The following is an 18283-nucleotide window of genomic DNA, read 5'->3' as shown; positions in this document are numbered from 1 at the left end:
GGAATTTTTGAATCCCCAAGGTCTCCCAGGCCTGTTTTGAAACAGGGCCATAATAATCGAAAACATTGGGGAAGATATTTAACTTCATACACTGCTAGATCCAAGTTAGTCTAACTGGAAGTCCTCCTGACTTCAGAGTCTGGAAAGACTGTTTTTATGTTGTCTTTACGATGCGTTGGTTGATACCATTCCATTCATTACACTCCATTTCAGCCATTATTATGAGCTGTCCTCCCCTCAGCAGCCTCCACTGCTCAAACACTCACAGGCACATCCACACACATCCATATTTCTAATTGAATATTGTATTAACAAACAACCTCCTGTCCAGATCAGTGAGTCACAGCTCTGCCCTCGCTGAGCGGTCAAGTGGGTCGCGTCAGCCAAGCTAGATCCAAGTACCCAGACCTGAGAAAGTCAAGCTCGGAAACTGAGGAATGTAATCACAATCTCACAGCCGTATGAAAAATGTCTCTCCTTCCCCCCCAAATAAGTTACCCTATTTTCAGAGCTGAAATGTGATTTGCTCAATCCACCCCTTCCTCCTTTTGAACAAGACCTCTATTGTGCTGTAACTCCCATTTGTAACATACACATCTAGGACCACCATGAATTGGCCCAGGACTATGTCTATGCCTCATAAGTACTGTAAGTATGGCCCAAAGACGAATCTCCACCTTGGGATAAAGCCAACATATGTGTCTGGTGTTTGTTTACACACTGTCAGTCTGAGTACCGGACTGGTAGTGTAATGGCGACTATCTCAGTATTTTTTTAAAGCAACAGTTTATGCCTGTGTTTCCTGAGTTGACAGGGTTCTCTGAGTAATGCAAGACTATGAGCTCATTTCTGCCAGTGGGCTGGAGAAATAGTCCAGTTTAGCCAGAGAAAAAGTAGTCGACAGTGTCTGAAGCTTTCATGTTGAAACACTGCTTTTCAGATTGTTGGGGGTTTCAAGGAAAAGCAGAATTGCAGTGTCTTGCAGAGATGATATTAAAAGCCTTGCTAGCCAGACATAACTGTATGCATCTGACAGCCTTAAAATGCCTATGGGAGTAGACAGTCGAGGATGCTCTGATATCGGAGTTTTTCATCAAGACTGAAGAAGTGATTGACCCTGAGCACAGATCTAGGATCCCCTTACATTGTTACAAACCTGACCTCTCAAATCCTTACTTTTTCATTACACATTGATGACAACAGGTGTTCTGGATCCCAACAATCATCAACTATACTCTTTACACTCACTGAGCAATTTAGGCCAAATTCGAGACAAAAATATAAAAGTGAAATATAAAATAGTTTTAAAAAAGGATGAGGCAATACATACTGTACATCCAGTTAATAATGTGAAAAAGTGAGAAGTTACCTATTTATGCATTTCTTCAGTGTGCTGATTTCCCTGATGAGATGCAGGTTCAAATCCTCAGGCTCCATGACTGTCTAAATTCCCCAAATATCTCACTAAACAGAATGGGGTACCTCAATCATCTTCACATGTGAAATTCCTCACAGTACTCCTTCCTGTCCCCCGCTCTCTGTCACACAGTCTCTCTCTGCATATCAACAATTGGTTTGGATTGTTAATCTCCTCTGAACTGAAATGGATTAGGGCAAAATGAATCCATGACGGCCAGCCATTGGCTAGACGCTGTTGCAATCACTTCAACCTGGAACCCATTGGTCTCAGCCAGCATGAGTGAATGAGGCATGGACGGACTAGAGATTATTTCTATCAGGGTCAAAATGAGTTCTACTGAGTCAAATGTGTGATGATGTCATGTCAAACCCCTTGCTGATCCCAGCTGATGTTTGGGTGTACAGGGGAGCAGGATTACTTACGGCCAATTCTGTAATAGCCTAAATTCTGTCAGACCAAGCTCTTGTGCAAAGTCAATATTACATTGCTCTTTCCTGAATACCATCATGACAACCCTTCAAGCAGGATGGAGCATCACTGTGCATCTGTGAATGGTGGTCATGTTGGGAAAAGCCCTTCTGTGACTGGTACTATCTACAAATTAAAAGCATCGTGTGAAAGATTAGGTTTGAAAATGATACTGATGTTTGTGGTTGATTTGATGTGGCATAGTAATTTTGTTTGCCTGCCGTGCTTCTGTCAATAAAGATGGGATGTCTGTGGCATAGCAAAATGCCTGGGTGTATTACTGTATAACCTGGTATAATTGCGCCCCCTTGTGTTTTTGTTTTTGTTTCATTCAAATGGCTGTCAGTATCAAAAACGTAGCTCATCGTTGCAAGACTTGATGTACGGTGTAGCATATAGCATTATCGCCATTTCATATTCTTTGCAACCTCAACAAGACTCGTGTACTGCATCGCCATTACGATAAAAGGACTGGGTGGGCTGAGCGGGTGATATTGTCAGCTCCTCTGATTGGAGCCATGGCAGCCATGAAACGGAGCTTTCTATTGGCTGGATTTCATGCCCCGCCATTGGAACCTGGAAACAGCGCCATAATCAATTACGTTTGATTTATCGCAAAGGACGTTTGTGTTCTGCGTTTAGCTAGCAATGCGGAAAGGGATTCATTCGATGCGACGATAGGTCGCTGCCAAGTGAAGTAAAAACATATATATAACGAAACAAGACCGAGAAAGTGTGGATTTACCGCGGATATGACTACTTTGATGTTGTCGCGGAGGAAGTCTTAGTTGAGGGACAGCAGCTTGAAGACCGTTCTCCGAACATTTCAGACAGCCATCACGACTCGGTGGCACGCCAACCCATAAGATCGCTAGTTCGTTAACTGGCTACGTTTGGTGAAGAATATTACTGTATGTGCTATGGTCACAAATTGGACTGACATAGGTAACGGGGTTTTTGAGCTAACGTTAGCTAGGTAGTTACAGCAACGTTAGCTAGCTGTCCCATTTTCTAAACTTGCCAGGTGGCTAAAGTCCTTTTAACTAGCTAACTGCAGTAGCTAGCTAATGTTACGTTGCCAGCTAGTATTTTGGTGTCAGTGAATTGCTTGAAAATGTGCATGGTGTCATGCACACACATTTAGATTTTACCCGGTGTTTGGCCTTGACATAACGATGTCAAAGTGTTGGTCTCAGAGTCATAGCCAGTTCTTGTTGACAGAACAACGCCTTTCCTGTCCACAGACGAGTGTTCAGGTGAATTTGAAAGGCTTGCCATCTCACGTCTTGGACAATGTTTACAAACCAGATAATCTGAAGATGGCAACAAGGTATGTACATGTTTCCTTTGCATATATCAAACCTGTTACATTTCTCATTTATTTCCTAATAATTCCAATACAATTACATGTCCCACTGGAAAGTTTGTCTGACAGTATTTGACATTGTTAACCATACCACAGGTCACCAGAGAATGCGCTTGCTGCCCTCACCTTCCCCAAATCCAAAGTAGCCCTATGGGACCCCACACCTAATGGGGATGTGGTTAGCCTCCACCTCTCCTATTACAGGTAGACTACTGGGTTCTCTTTGACAGTGACTGCTTAGGATGCAGCACAGTAGTACACAGTGGCTTTCTCATCTCCAGCCCATCATCTGTACTGATTTGAGAAATCTTGGCCGGATGTAAGCAATATGTCAGGCTTGCTTTCATCTGCTTAATTCTCTCCAATCAGTTCAGTTGAAAGAAAGGATACGAGGGAGACTATTGAAACACAACCTGTGATTTGTTATTTGGTCATGTTCTGCCTTCACTACTTGAAAACCTGTTTACTATTGAACAGAAATCCCCGGCTACTTCTTGTGGAGAAAACTCTTCGCTTGGCCCACCGCCATGCTCGACAGAGTAACAAGCCTGAGTTCAGCTGTTACTTGCTGGGGACTATTGCTGTGGATTCTGGTGAGAAGTATTATTTTTTTCATGACAAATATTGAGAAAGAAAAGAGCAAACATGTTTTTAGATGGAAAATAATTATTTTATACTCATGATAATGATTGCTTGGATATGCTTGCTAAGTAAGTACTCTTTAAGTTTGACAATTTTTTAAAATTTAAACTGCCCCTGTGTTCTCTCTCCACACTTTCTCCAAGATGAAGAGGGTGTGACTTTGACACTGGACCGGTTCGACCCAGGCCGAGGGCAGCCTGGCTCCTCTGGAAAGGTGCCCACTGCCCTGATGCCCGGGGACGTCCTGGTGCCCTGTGTGCTGGAAACACAGGGGGTCTCTGCTACAGACACCATGGTTCACTCGGCAGAAGTCTTCCACATCTCTTTTAAGGTAACATGAATATGTTAATGTCTGCACTGAAAGTAAATGTCCTCTTATTACTCATATAACACTGTGCAACTATGTATTGTGTGAATAGTATGATGAAGAAGTTGGTTTTATGAGGATGTTATGAAATGAAGGTTAGGCTTACCAGAATACGAGCAATAACCATACCATTTTTAAAAACTTTAACCTTTATTTAACTAGGTAAGGCAGTTAAGAACAAAATTCTTATTTACAATGACAGCCTAGTGAGTTAACTGCCTTGTTCAGGGGCAGAACGACAGATTTTTACCTTGTCAGCTCGGGGATTCAATCTAGCAACCTTTCGGTTACTGGCCCAACGCTCTAACCACTAGTTACCGTATTTTCTTACAATGCTGTGTTTTCTAACTGGAATTTACATTGGTCCCAACTGTAGGTTAAGTTCAACCCACCCTCTTAACTGCCTAACGAGATGGCCCACCTCTTCTGTTGCCTGGATAACAGAAGGAGCATACTCCCTCTACTCCTAAGTTGGCAGTTATTGCAACCTGTCAGCAACAGGTGTTGCTTATTACTGAACCCAGGGCTCCAGACTGTGACCATTTAGTCATGTTTAGCTTTTAATTGGTCAAATTGGTGCAAGCTGCACTTTCTACCTGGTCACCTCAATCAAAACAACCTATTTTTGGGGGCAGATAAAGCCATGTTTTGGTCCAACCGTGAAGTGCGTTATTCCACAGATGATCCATTCTATTGAAAAGATACTCCAGTGCAGGGGTATTCAACTTACCCTACGATGAATAGATGGACAATTTCTGGGATCTTTTATTTCAGCTCATGAAACATGGGCCCAACCCTTTACATGTTGCGTTTTTATATTTTTGTTCAGTGTATTTAAGTTGGTTTCCTCTCTCCTTGCTATTCTTAGACAATTAAAACAAGAGCTGTTTTCTCATCTCCTAACTCCACTGCTGCCTCTGCCACATTGTTCTCAACACCAATATGCTGGGTAACTTTGCTATTATGCACATAGCAACATGGTCTAGGAAAAAGCGGCAATTCAACAATGCGCTGATGTTTCGGAACTGTGGACAGAGGCCACTATCCAACGTGGGAGAAAATGCATTTGTTATAAAATATAATTTTGATTAGTGTTCTTATGTAGTATAACCATGTACATGTTTTAGTGATGGACTGTGCCATCCCCATGTGCGAATCAGACTGGTGTCTTGTACACATGATTCTATTTTTTAGCTAAATGCTCGGCTAAAGAAATCTTTGTCGAAAAACAGCCTATCGACCAAACAATCGACCAGTCGACTAAATGGGGTCAGCCCTAGTAATTAGAACAAGTAGTTTTGCGTCATACCATACAATATAACTGAAAAGGTTAGTGGCACCAGTGCCACCAGGGGAAACCTTTGATCCAGTGCCCAGGAACTGCGACCGTGGAATGTGCTCAATTTAAACAGCCCTAAACTATGTCGCCATCCTCCCTCCCACCCTACCTGTTCAGATGCTCCAGCACTGCTGCAGCAGCCGGGAGTCCCTGGACCTGTCTAAGCTGCTGGCCCTACGAGCCCACCTCAGCTGCTTCCAACAAGGTGACAGTCTGGGCTTCTGCCTGCGCTGGGCCGCCACCGCCCCCGGCAACACGCTGGACGCTGTGCCCGTCCGGCCTGTGCCCATCATCCCCACCGCCTTGGCCAGGAACCTGAGCAGCACGGCCAGCCTCACCCAGCCGCTACACAGCAGCGCCAGCCGCAAACAAGGGTAAGGATTAAAGCCATAACATGGAATAACATATTAAACAAGTCATGCCAATCATTTATTTTTATCGCTGTGTTATTAATTAATGCCTCTGGTCTACATTTTGTTCAGCTTTCTGACCATGGATCAAACCCGGAAACTGCTGCTACTACTAGAGTCTGACCCGAAGGCCTACACTCTTCCACTGGTCGGAGTGTGAGAAAGCCCTCCATTGACATTATATTTTTCGGCCAACATATGTTATTATTTTGGATGTGCGGGCTTGGGGGGACTCCATTCATTGGAGATAATCTGATCCACAAAAGGATTTATCCTTCCTTATAGTACTCAAGCTGTTGTTGGGTGTGTGTGCCACCTCATTAGCAGTAGTGTACAGTTTGGTTGACGTGCTTGTGGTGTTGTCTGTGGCAGATGGTTGAGTGGGGTCACCCACATCTACAACCCCCAGGTGTGGGCGTGGTGTCTGAGGTACCTGTTCAGCTCCTCCCTCCATGACAAGTGAGTGGGATGCCCATCTGTTCACATATTCCAAATAGCACTCTGATTGTCATTTCTCACTTGGCTGAAGGTAGTCTGGCTCCATACTCTGTGCTGTAGCCAACTGTTTTGTGGTTGTTATCCCAAACATACAGTAACGAACACAGACGTTGGTTGAAGCACAACTGAAGTGGGCCTGCAGGCTAGGCACTTTGTAATAACGTTCATGAATAAGCATGAATCAATTATGCTTCTAAATTATTATAAATGTTTATGAATTATGGTTTCTATGCTTAAGATGTTTATTTTTTTTTACCAAATCATGAAATATTTTTAGTCCATCGGTGCTTATTCATGAAGGTTAGCTTTAGCTGTACAGTGCAGTCAAAGTTTTCAGACCCTTTGACATTTTCCACGTTTTGTTACATTACAGCCTTATTCTAAAATGGATTATATATTTTTCTTTACTCATCAATCTACACACAATTCCCCATAATGACAAATTTATTACAAATAAATAATGGATACCTTATCCAAGGAATTGTCTGTAGAGCTCCGAGACAGGATTGTGTTGAGGCACAAGACTCTTCCTAGAGCTGGCTGCCCGGCAAAATTGAGCAATCGGGAGAGAAGGGCCTTGGTCAGGGAGGTGACCAAGAACCCTATAGTCACTCTGAAAGAGCTCCACAGTTCCTCTGTGGAGATGGGAGAACCTTCCAGAAGGACAACCATTTCTGCAGCACTCTACCAATCAGGCCTTTATGGTAGTGTCCAGACGGAAGCCACTCCTCAGTAAAAGGCACATGACCGCCTGCTTGGAGTTTGTCAAAAGGCACCTAAATGACTCTGACTGAGAGAAACCAGATTCTCTGGTCTGATGAAACCAAGATTGATCTCTTTGGCCTGAATGCCAAGTGTCACAGCTGGAGGAAACCTGACCCCATCCCTATGGTAAAGCATGGTGGCAACATCATGCTGTGGAGATGTTTTTCAGCGGCAGGGATTGGGAGACTAGTCAGGATGAGGGGAAAGATGAACAGAGCAAACTACAGAAAGATCCTGGATGAAAAACTGCTCCAGAGCGCTCAGGTCCTCCGACTCGGGTGAAGGTTCACTTTCCAACAGGACAACGACCCTAAGCACACAGCCAAGATCACTCAGGAGTGGCTTTGGGACAAGTCTCAATGTCCGTCAATGGTCCAACCAGAGTCCGGACTTGAACCCGATCAAACACCTCTGGAGAGACCTGAAAACAGCTGTGCAGCAATGCTCCCCATCCAACCGAACAGCTTGAGAGGATCTACAGAGAAGAATGGGAGAAACTCCCCAAATACAAGTGTGCCAAGCTTGTAGTGTCATACATCTCTGCCAAAGGGGCTTCAGGAAGGTACTATGTAAAGGGTCTGAATACTTATATAAATGTGATATCTGTGTTTTTATACATTTGCAAACAATTCTAAACTTGCTTTTGCTTTGTCGTTATTGGGTATTGTGTGTGTGTATATTGTCCCCCCCCCCATCAATGTAATCCATTTTAGAATAAGGCTGTAACGTAACAAAATTTGGAAAAAGTCAAGGGGTCTGAATACTTTCCGAATGCACTGTACATGTGTAGAATAGGGATTTGTCAGACAGCTCTATTCATGAGATTTCTATCTGCAACGTTACACAACATTTTCACACCGTTGCACTTCAATGGAATACATCAATCAGTGTTCTTATTGGTTCAGTTGGGCAACCTTCTCGCTTCAAAATGTTTTAATGAACTTACCCCTGATTTATTGGTGTGTTCCAGGGTGATGTCTGAGGGCGGTGCGTTCCTTGTGGTGCTGTACTCACTGACCCACAGGGAGCCAGAGTTCTACCAGGTTCAGCCTTGCAGTGGGCAGCAGCAGGACATGACCTTTCAACTGCTCACCAGCACTGAGTCACTCACTCTCTACCAGGTAGGCACACTTATGCCTGACTCACTCTATCGCTCCAACCTGAACCATGCTCGGACATTTCCCTTTCACATTGAGCTTACCAACATGGTTCCAACAACTATTGTCGATGCATAAGGTCGGTGCAGTTCAGCTTGTTTTGGCTCAGCTTAGTAGTATGAAAAGCCCTCTAGTGGCCTTTACCCACTATTACAACAATAGTAATTTATGGGCCTCCTGAGTGGCGCAGCGGTCTAAAGGCAATGCTAGAAGCATTACCACAGACCCGGGTTCATTCCCGGGCCATGCCACAACCGGCCGTGGCAGGAACTCCCATAGGACACCGCACAATTGGCCCACCATCGTACGTACGGGTTAGGGGAGGGTTTGGACAGGGGGGCTTTATTTGTCTCATCGCGCCCTATTGACTCCTTGTGGCGGGCCGGGTGCCTGCAGGCTGTCGCCATTTGAACTATGTTTCCTCTGACACGTTGGTGCAGCTGGCTTCCGGGTTAAGCTGGCAGGTGTTAAGGATGGCGATTACATAATTTATACAAGGTGGATAATCCACGTCAAAATGAGACTTGATTTTCTTTTGTTCCTTGTCTGTGCAGAATGTAGATATCTCCGAGGGCTGTACTCTGAAGTTTGAGCTCAGTGCCGAGACCCAGAACCGTGAGGCTGAGTTCTTCAGGGAACTGGTGTCCCGTGTCTCCTTAACAAGGTATACAAGCTCTTCTCTCAAGCATCTGCTGTAACAATATTACCCCGACTGGAGCAGTGGATTGAGATTAGATGCCGTCTCAGTGTGTGGTGGCTTTTTGTCTGTGTGTTGGGTGACAAGAATCAATCAGTCTTTTGTTATTAACTACTAACTAAACTCATGAGAACGATCCTCTAACTGGATTTTATGACTTCACAGGAATTGCTGTGTGTTAGATTAGACAATGGGCTCACCAGTGTTTGACAGTGTCTGTCCTCTTCTCTCCCTCAGCCCTGCGTCAGTGGCAGCCTCTCCGCAGGACAGGCTGTCAATCAGCGACCATGACTCTGGAGTGGAGGATGAGGACCTCTCCCCCAGGCCCTCCCCAAACCCACACCCTCTCACCCAGCAGGTCAGTGCTCTCTCTCTCTCGGTGTCTGTCTCCTTATTTTTCTTCCTTTCCCTCTCTTTGGAATGCTGTATCTATGCTGTAACCAGAGGAGGTTGCTCTATTTTTTCATTTGAAGCATAGTCTATTTATACTTTAGGGTCTGTTGTAAATGTTATACCTTTTTGTTTCAGACCAAGCAGGTCCACCCCTCTGTGCCGGAGCTCTCTCTAGTGATGGACGGCAGTTTCCTGGATGGAAAGACCATGGGTCGCTCTCATCCTCCACTCCCAGCTCTGCAGCACAGAGGAAGTGCCCCTCCCTCCCACCAGCTCCACCCCTGGGCTGCCAGACCCCCAGACCAGGGTCCCACCATCCTCGGGGGCCCCCCTCCCATTAGAAAGCCCCTGACCCCTGCCATGGCCTCCCAGGGCAAAGGCAGCAGAAGAGCTTCCCTCACCCCCGGGCAGCAGCCACCACCTCTCTGGCCCCCCTCCTCCAGCAGGAAATCAGCCCCTCCGCAGTTTGGGAAGAGGTCGTCTGCCTCTACTTCATCCTCCTCCTCTCCAAAGACTGGCTCCTCTCCTAACGGATCAGTCCATCAGGCCAGGCAGTTCCATCAAACCCAAGGCCGCCCCTCTCACAGAGGGGCCTCCCCTGTCGGAAACTCGCCACAACCCATCCCCAGGCACAGCCCCGGTCCCCCCCCAACCCCAGCCCTCATGCCCACTCACCAACAGCCCCCAGTCCATCCCAAGCACTTCCACAGCACCCCCAATCCCAACTTGAACCAGCCTTGCGGGTGCTGCTCCTTCCAACAACATGACCATACCCCCTTGTACCACCCCAACCACTGGCAGGGGGCCTCAGGGACCCCGGGTGGGCACTTCTGCTCCAACGCTGAAAGTAACCCCCCCACCTCTCGCCAAACAAACCTTCACTACAGCCCAGCATGCCTCACCGGGGGCCCACCCACCACACACCACTTCCCCTCTCAGGGGCCCTGCTCTCCCAGGGGCCGCTTGGAGCTTCAAGCCCCCGCCTGTCAGAACCAGTGTTGCCAGGCCCAGGCAACCCCCCCTCTCTCTCCCCTGGACGGGCCTATGAACCTCCTAGCCTCTGACGCCTATAGAATCCTGGTGGACCAAGACCGGCAGCTCAAGTTACTGCAGGCCCAGGTCAGCTTCTCCACGGTGTCATTGTGGATATCAGACACTGTATCAAATGACACAATCTTAAAGCTTTAGAACAGGGGTTCTCAATCTTTCTTAACCTGTTGATTTCAGATCCAGAAGCTACTTGAGGCCCAAGGGAAAAGGGGGAGCTCATCCACTGAGCAGGCAGTCATCCAGACACAGACCTCCCCTGGACAACAGACCAAGAGAAGTGTTAGCATCGCTGTAGGCACAGGTACTAGAGTCATTCATCACTGCTTATACATGGTGGATAGTCATAGTTTGTCTATCCACTGCATCTTGATCCAATACTACGTCTGTCACTCGTTTTTGCGAGACTGTGTGACGCTCTAGTCTCCAGAAACACTGTGAAAATCGTATTTCTCACTTATGGTTCATTTGAGATCTGCTGAGAACATGGCCTTTTCTTTTCTCTCCAAGTCTCCTGAATAGAAAAGGTGAATTTGGACTACCCAGTATCAATACACCTATGATTACTATTTTGTTGTGTAACTGTTTTGGAGTTTTTTTTTGTTTTGTTTACTATACCATATAGGGTGTGTTTGTAAATTCACTTTGGTGTGCGTTCTGGGCGTTCGTAAATTCAGTGTTTCGCGTTCGGTGCGCCCACTGGACGCTCTGGCCGAGGAGTAGGGTTGATCCGAGCGTTCTTCACAACGGCACCCAAGCTAACAGGCTAATGTTGGCTAGCTACTTCCAGACACAAATGAGAGAAACTCACTCTAACCATTTTACTTGCCCTAGCAGAGCTGGTTATCTAGAGCGTTAGTGACTAACTGCTGCTGGCAACAATTGAAGAACTTAATTTTTTATTTTTTTTTACCAACCCCGGTTTATTGACCCCGGTAATATTCAGCCGGTGTTGCGCGTTCGTAAATTCATTATTCTGCCCTCTGGCACACTCCGACGTGAGTGCTCTGAAATTGGACGAGATAGCCAGAGTGAATTTACGGACACACCCTTAGTCAACTAACTTCATCTCTTCCCTCCTCTTCAGGTGCCAGTCTGTTCTGGGGCGTCCCAGTCGATGCCCCCACTCGCGATGACAAGGAGTGCCCACGGCCAGAGTGGCACAGAGGGCCTGGCGCTCCTGATGGCAGCAGGGCCTCCTCTAGTCGGAGCTCTGGCAGTGCCAACCTTACCCACAGCAGGCACATATGTGGCTCGGAAGAAGAGAGCGGGGTCCGGGAGGGACGGGTGCCAGGCTCACCAGCCAATCAGTCAACGCACCTGAGGTAAGCAAACGGTTGGCTGCATTTCAAACCGAGCGCTTGTTTTTTTTATTTTTTTATTTTTTTACATTGGCCCAGCCCTCAATTTGAATTGACTGGAAGAATGCAAGAAAGTAATGGTCGTAGTTCACCACCAAGAACTCAAAGAGGAGTGGACACCATTTTACTCCCTTCATTTCACAAGAATGAGGCTTTAATGATTGAAAGGAATAGAGAGAGTTTCAATCTGAAACCCAGCCACGAAGAACATGGGCGATGTGAAAATATCCACGATAGGGTGGGCCCTCACAACTGGCATCAGACGTGTGATCCCACCAACTGTGACGGCTCACCATCTGAACACTGGTGCCACCTCGTGGCCATTTCAGTGAATTTATTTTTACCGGAGTATGAACCGCCTTGTGTTTATTGTGCATTTCCTGCAGGACTCAGTCAGCATTTGGAGACTGTTCTTTCCAGAGTCCAGTGTTGGGGGAGAGTGCCAGCATGTACTACCAGTCCCAGTCTCCACAGAGAGACGACACCAAGAGTGAGGAGTCCAAGGCCATGGACGATCAGCGGTTTTATCAGGATCTACTGGTAGAGTACTCTTTATAGGCTCTTTCTCCATGAAACACTTATGAGCACGGCCCCAAGTGATTAGTCTGTTTGTATTTGCACCGTCTTTCATTCTGGTATGCTTTATTTTGGAGCAATGTTTCAACAGAATCTAGTATTGCAGTGAAACGCTTAATCCAACATGTTATGTGGCCAGCCTCCGTCCTGTGAGATCCCTTTTTTGACTATCTGTCGCTTGGAACTAAACGTACGAGAAGCACTTTTACCAATAAAGATCTGACATTCTTCATCCTTCCACAGGGCCAAGTGAACAGCCGCCTCCAGGGATCAGTGAACGAGGAGGTCGACGAGGAAGAAGACCAAAGGACCTCGTACCCACGGCAGGAGAGCCACAGCTTGTCCCCTAGACAAGTATTCCACTGTCAGTCCCAGCAGTCGTCCCCTAGCCCGGTTCCTGTCAGCTCCCGGAGGCCGGAGCCCAAAGGAGGGGAGCAGCCAAAAGGAAGGGACCAGGTGCTCCACGCCACGCTGCGCCAGCTGCAGCAGCTAGGGGTCAACGTGGACCTGAACTCTGCTGACCCCGGGGGCAAGACCAGGCGCAGCTCTGTCGAGAGTGCCAGGTATGTTTGCCTTGATGTTTCAGCTTTACTTGACTATCTTTGCACATAGGTCATAGATGTAGTAGTCTTATGGTGTAACAATAGTGCCACCTAGCAGTAGGACTGGGAAGGAAGTTTCAGACACTGAACATGTACCTTATTATCAGTGGTGTAAAAATACTTTCAAATACTACTTAAGTTGTTTTTTGGTGTATATATTTTTTGGCAACTTTAACTTCACTAATTATTTATTTAATTAGGCCAGGTAAGAATATTCTTATTTACAATGACGACCTGCCAAAAGGCCTCCTGCGGGGACGGGAGCTGGGATTAGAAATGAATAAAGTATAGGACACGACAGACTCCACAACAATACATAGAGACAGACTTAAGACGACAACATGGCAAGTCAGCAGAATATGACAACACAGCATGGTAGCAACGCATGGCTGCAGCACAACATGGTAGAAACATTATTGGGCACAGACAACAGCACAAAGGGCAAGACGGTAGAGAAAACAATACACCACACAAAGTAGCCACAACTGTCAGTGAGAGTGTCCATTATTGAGTCTTTGAATGAAGATTGAGATAAAACTGTCCAGTTTGCATTCCTAAAGAAAATAATTTATTTTTTACGTTACATTTTGAATGCTTGGCAGGACAGGAAAATGGTCCAATTATCGAGAGAAAATCCCTGGCGGCTCACTAAACACCTGCTTCATTTGTAAATGATGTCTGAGTGTTGGAGTGTGCTCCTGGCTTTCTGTAAAGAAAAAAATGTTAAACAAGAAAATGGCACCATCTGGTTTGCCTAATGTAAGGAATTTGAAATAATGTTTTACTTTTGATAATTATATTTTAGTAATTACATTTACTTTTGATACTTAAGTATATTTACAACTAAGTACTTCAACTTTTACTCAAGTAGTATTATACTGGGTGACTTTTACTTGTCTTTTTCTATTAAGGTATCTTTTACTCAAGTATGACAATTGGGTACTTTTTCCATCCTTGATTATGGTTACAGCCATTTTAACATTACAATAGGGGCTATTACAATGGCCAATTCTCCTACTTTCTGGCTCATTCTCATGTAAGTTCGACATCATTCCCTTATGCAGAAGGTGTTCCTGTAGCTTTGATTGTAAATGCAGCTCCCGTTTCCTTCTCCCCAGTACCCTGGCCGGCATCAACCCGGAGGCGGTCATCAGCAGACTGACCCTCCCAGAGTCGACGGCGACCAGCATGTGGGGCGGCAGCGTGGATCTCAGCCTGGAGGCCAACGCCATCGCCCTCCGATACCTGAGCGACCAGCAGCTCTCCAGGCTCTCTGTAGGGGGAGGGCAACAGCCCCCCAAGGCCCTTCCCAGGCTCAGCCCCTGCACACTGCTCTCAGAGAACCCCCCAACGGAGAAGAGCGCCATGGGACTGAGCAGTATTCTGTCTCCGAACAACATGTCCTTTGCCACCCGCAAGTACATGAAGAGGTACGGGCTGATAGAGGAGGGGAGCGGGAGTGAGGAGGAGCAATCGGAGATGGGATACACTGTACAGTTCCATGTTCAACAGGAACAAGAAGGGCAAAGAGTGAGGGTTCTGAAGAACATCACCAACGAGTTGCCCCACTCCGACCCTGTCAACCCCCAGGCGCTGCATGCAGACTCTCAAAGTCAGCTACTCAGAGACTTGCGTCCTAAAATGCAGCTTTTGGCCCGCGGCGCCAAACACAGTCTGGAGAAAGAGAATGGCGCCAAATGGCAGCCATCTTTAGGAGAAATGCAGAGGGAGTGTCCTCAACCAGAAGGGTCGATGGGAAATTTCTTGGACCTAAGTAGACTTCGACAGCTCCCGAAACTCTTCTAAAGGACCACGGCAACTAATGTAAAGGGAACTCGAAATGTATTGTCGAACCCCATTGGGATTTGTCAGTTTGCTTGTTTCCTTAGAGGTTTTTTAATGCTTCCATACATTTTTGTTTACACATTTCGTTTTTATAATGCCTCTATTTTAATCTTCATGGTGCTCATTGTAATGGATACATTTGTTTGTGACCACTGATGTACAGAGACTGTTAGCGAATCACGACAGTGCTCTTGGTCTTATGAGCAAAATTCTTGTCTTTCTTCTACTACCACTTGGGTGTAGTGTTATGATTTAGCTCTTCAATGGTGGCAGCCAGGTCATTTTCTCTATTTGAATTTAAAGGGCTTTTGATTTTCAACATGCAATGGATGCCAATTGTTTGAACCATTTGTTGAAGCTATTTAATTTACGTTTTGGCCGTTTATTGATAACCACTATACCCAATCCCTTGGTAATTGATGTGTACCTATTTATTTAGTCAATGTTGGGATTTTTTTTAAAGTCTGATTACATGGTGAAATTCATGCCAAATTTGTCCTTTTTTATGTTGTAAATATCTAAGTTTCCTTCATGCTATATTGTTTTTCTTGTGTTTGTACATGAAATGCCTTGAGCATTATTTCAAGTGTCTCAACTTGAACTTTCTATTTAAAATTGCCTCAATAAATATGTACCTGATTCATAAGTTTTGTACTTTTTCCACAGATGGTTTTCTTTCTTTTGTGAATTTACATTTTAGTGTTCTAATTAGTTAGCCCTCTACTGTCCCTCCCCAACCCAGACTTCTATCCCTGAAGTCATTTCACACCCCTCTGACATAGACTTCCCACTGTTAACCTCGCCTCACCGCTCTTCAAAAAATCTGCCATGTCACACATCAGGCATATCTAGAATAAACAGACAAATACTAGTGATTTCAATTGTGAAATGTTGCTAATCTGTGCTAGAGCTGGGCTCCTGGATAAATATAATGTTGTGGGGGGAATGGACTATCCTGAGCTCAATGGAAAATGTGGTTAATCACATGCAAACAGCATGTCGGCACAGAGTAAGAGTATAGCTCAGATATAGTCATCCTATACCTGCACCTGTCACATTTCTTTCTCCACATCTGCTTACCAGATCTACGTTTTGCTCTTCCTTTTTGTAATGCATGTTGGAGGGATTAAAGAAGAGAAGGAATGCAAGAATAGTCTTTTTAATGTATTCACACACTTGTGAATCGTAAGATGAAGATAATTGTTCACCCAACAGGATAGTCTTTCATGTGTGGTTTCACCAGTTGTCATCGTTCTGCAGCCAGGTGCCCTCGTCTAGCACAATGCCGTTTGTCCCGGTAATTTCCCACTTGGCCTTATAGCGCTGGTCCCCTGCGCCCTCACCGAGGTCCCACACCTCCATAAACAGCATCTCCTCAGGCACCTCCATGAAATCAGAGGTCAGGCCCAGTTTCTGGAGGTCAAAGATCATCGGTGTGGTGGTGGAGTCCAGATACTGGCTCAGGGCGGGGCTGAGGTGATTGGCTGGTGACGTCGGATGAGGCTGGCGTTGCACACTGCTGCCCCACAGGCCTGTCAGGTTTTTCACAACCTCCAGACAACGAGGTTCTTCCGCTCTATAGGATACACACATGACATAACACCCTGTTCCTGGTTTGGTTCCAAACTATGTGCTGTAGCTAACTCTTCTGTCATTGTACAGTATGGGACCTTGCTTCTAGTCATCAAGGGAAATCAGAACTATTGAATTCTGTTGGGTCATTAAATGAAAAGATCGTACAAGTACCATAATGCAGTATTAGCTGTAATGATATTTACCTAATGTCTGAAGTGTTCCAGGCATCTCCCATGGACTGACCAGGCTGGAGCAGAGCGAGATCTCCAAAGCTCTCGGTCATGGTTGTTTTTTGCTCCAGGGGTGGTGGGGGCAGGAGGTTTGGAGGGAAGTATGGCCAATGATCAGCTGTGCAATCTAGCAATGGACCAGACTGGAGAATAAGTGGGTTCTCCTCTTGCGGAGAATGGTTGGTTGGGTAAAAAGGCTGGGCCTTACAGTCCTCAACAGAAAGGTCACCAGGTGACTCTTTGTTCAAGGTATTATTTGAGATCTTGCTGCTTGTTGATGTTGGAGTGTCATTTTTCAATGTTTCAGGTGCTTCCTTCTTTGTTGTGCCAGATCGTTTGCATGATCCATTGATTGAAGTGTTTTTCCCAAGGTCTGTCAATTCAATAAATTCAGTCTCTTTGTTCTTTCGTTGTTTTCTTCCATTTCTTGTCCTGGTTTTAGTCTCGTTGGTGCTACAGCAGCACACAAAGCAAAAAAAACACCAACCTCGAAACCATTTTTTAATTGCCTTCTTCATTTTCAAAAAGGATAATGAGAATTTTACATAAAAAAATGTAGAATTGGAGCTAACAAACAGGTTTACATGGTAACGGTAAACATTCCAAATCATTTAACCTTTGTGACATCGATATGATAAGAATTAGAATTATATGTTGACATTAAGTTCTAATCAAAGAATTCTCCTCTTGCAGTTTTGTTTGAATATTGTACCACTGAATTCAGACCCCAAAGGTGATACCCCACATCTGATGTCGAGGCATAATTGACATCATGACATAAGCACCCCTCGCTTAATGGTGTTAAAGAATTGTAAATTAATCATTTGATTCAATGCAATTCCCCTTCCTGCAAATCAAAAAGGTTATCTGTTCAGCTTTTTGGTCTCTGGATATGCCTCTAATATTCTCAACTGCGGGACACTTTAAAAAAACAATTTGTCAGCATATTGTGGAAATACAGAAAGTACAATTGGATTTTTTTAAATCATCAACCGGTACTGTTTTCATCTCATTTCAACCAGCTTTGTAAAACTTTGAAGTTAGGATAAAACTTCACTTAATTACATTGATTTAACCTGACTAACATGCAGTGGTGTAAAGTGTGTGCCTTTCCAAAACATGTCCAATCAATTGAATTTACCACAGGTGGACTCCAATTCAAGTTGTAGAAGCATCTAAAGGATTATCAATGGAAACAGGCTGCACCTGGACTCAATTTTTTATCTCATAGCAATGGTTCCCGAATACTTATGTAGATAAGGTATTCTTGTTTTTTATTTGTAATACATTTGCAAACATTTCTAAAATCCTGTTTTCGCTTTGTCATTATGGGGTATTGGGTGGCTGTAACGTAACAAAATGTGGAAAAACACTAGGGGTCTGAATACTTTTCTAAGCCACTATATATATATATATATATATATATATATATATATATATATATATGTACTTCAGTCACAACAAGTCTACCATCCAGATGCCTACATCTGGAAACAAGCTGTGCTTCATTCAGCTGAGCTGTCAT

The 18283-nt window shown here is 45.1% G+C and overlaps 1 protein-coding gene across 2 annotated transcripts; it reads left to right on the top strand.

Annotated features, from left to right (window-relative positions):
* The first annotated feature begins 2455 nt into the window (after nt 1-2455).
* On the top strand, nt 2456-15599 carry stil (STIL centriolar assembly protein). 2 transcript variants are annotated; one of them, XM_031786292.1, is made up of 17 exons: nt 2456-2799; nt 3133-3218; nt 3351-3458; nt 3732-3847; nt 4040-4227; nt 5720-5976; nt 6085-6168; nt 6385-6471; nt 8246-8396; nt 8987-9096; nt 9367-9487; nt 9658-10641; nt 10750-10873; nt 11657-11894; nt 12317-12470; nt 12750-13069; nt 14227-15599. In XM_031786292.1, exons 2-17 carry the CDS (start codon nt 3208-3210, stop codon nt 14912-14914), a joined length of 3741 nt encoding a protein of 1246 aa, XP_031642152.1. In that variant the 5' UTR covers nt 2456-2799; nt 3133-3207; the 3' UTR covers nt 14915-15599. The 2 variants fall into 2 exon arrangements, with proteins under 2 accessions (XP_031642152.1, XP_020354201.2); XM_020498612.2 differs by having other exon boundaries at nt 2456-2833.
* Nucleotides 15600-18283: the final 2684 nt, after the last annotated feature.

This window comes from Oncorhynchus kisutch, linkage group LG13 (assembly GCF_002021735.2).
Source record: "Oncorhynchus kisutch isolate 150728-3 linkage group LG13, Okis_V2, whole genome shotgun sequence".
In the NCBI taxonomy this organism is placed as follows: domain Eukaryota; kingdom Metazoa; phylum Chordata; class Actinopteri; order Salmoniformes; family Salmonidae; genus Oncorhynchus; species Oncorhynchus kisutch.
This window is presented reverse-complemented; position numbering and strand designations above follow the sequence as displayed.

Coding starts and splice junctions, on each gene's coding strand:
- stil (XM_031786292.1), top strand. Junction 4,228..5,719: donor TCTTCCACATCTCTTTTAAG/GTAACATGAATA, acceptor CTACCTGTTCAG/ATGCTCCAGCACTGCTGCAG. Junction 10,874..11,656: donor TAGCATCGCTGTAGGCACAG/GTACTAGAGTCA, acceptor CCTCCTCTTCAG/GTGCCAGTCTGTTCTGGGGC.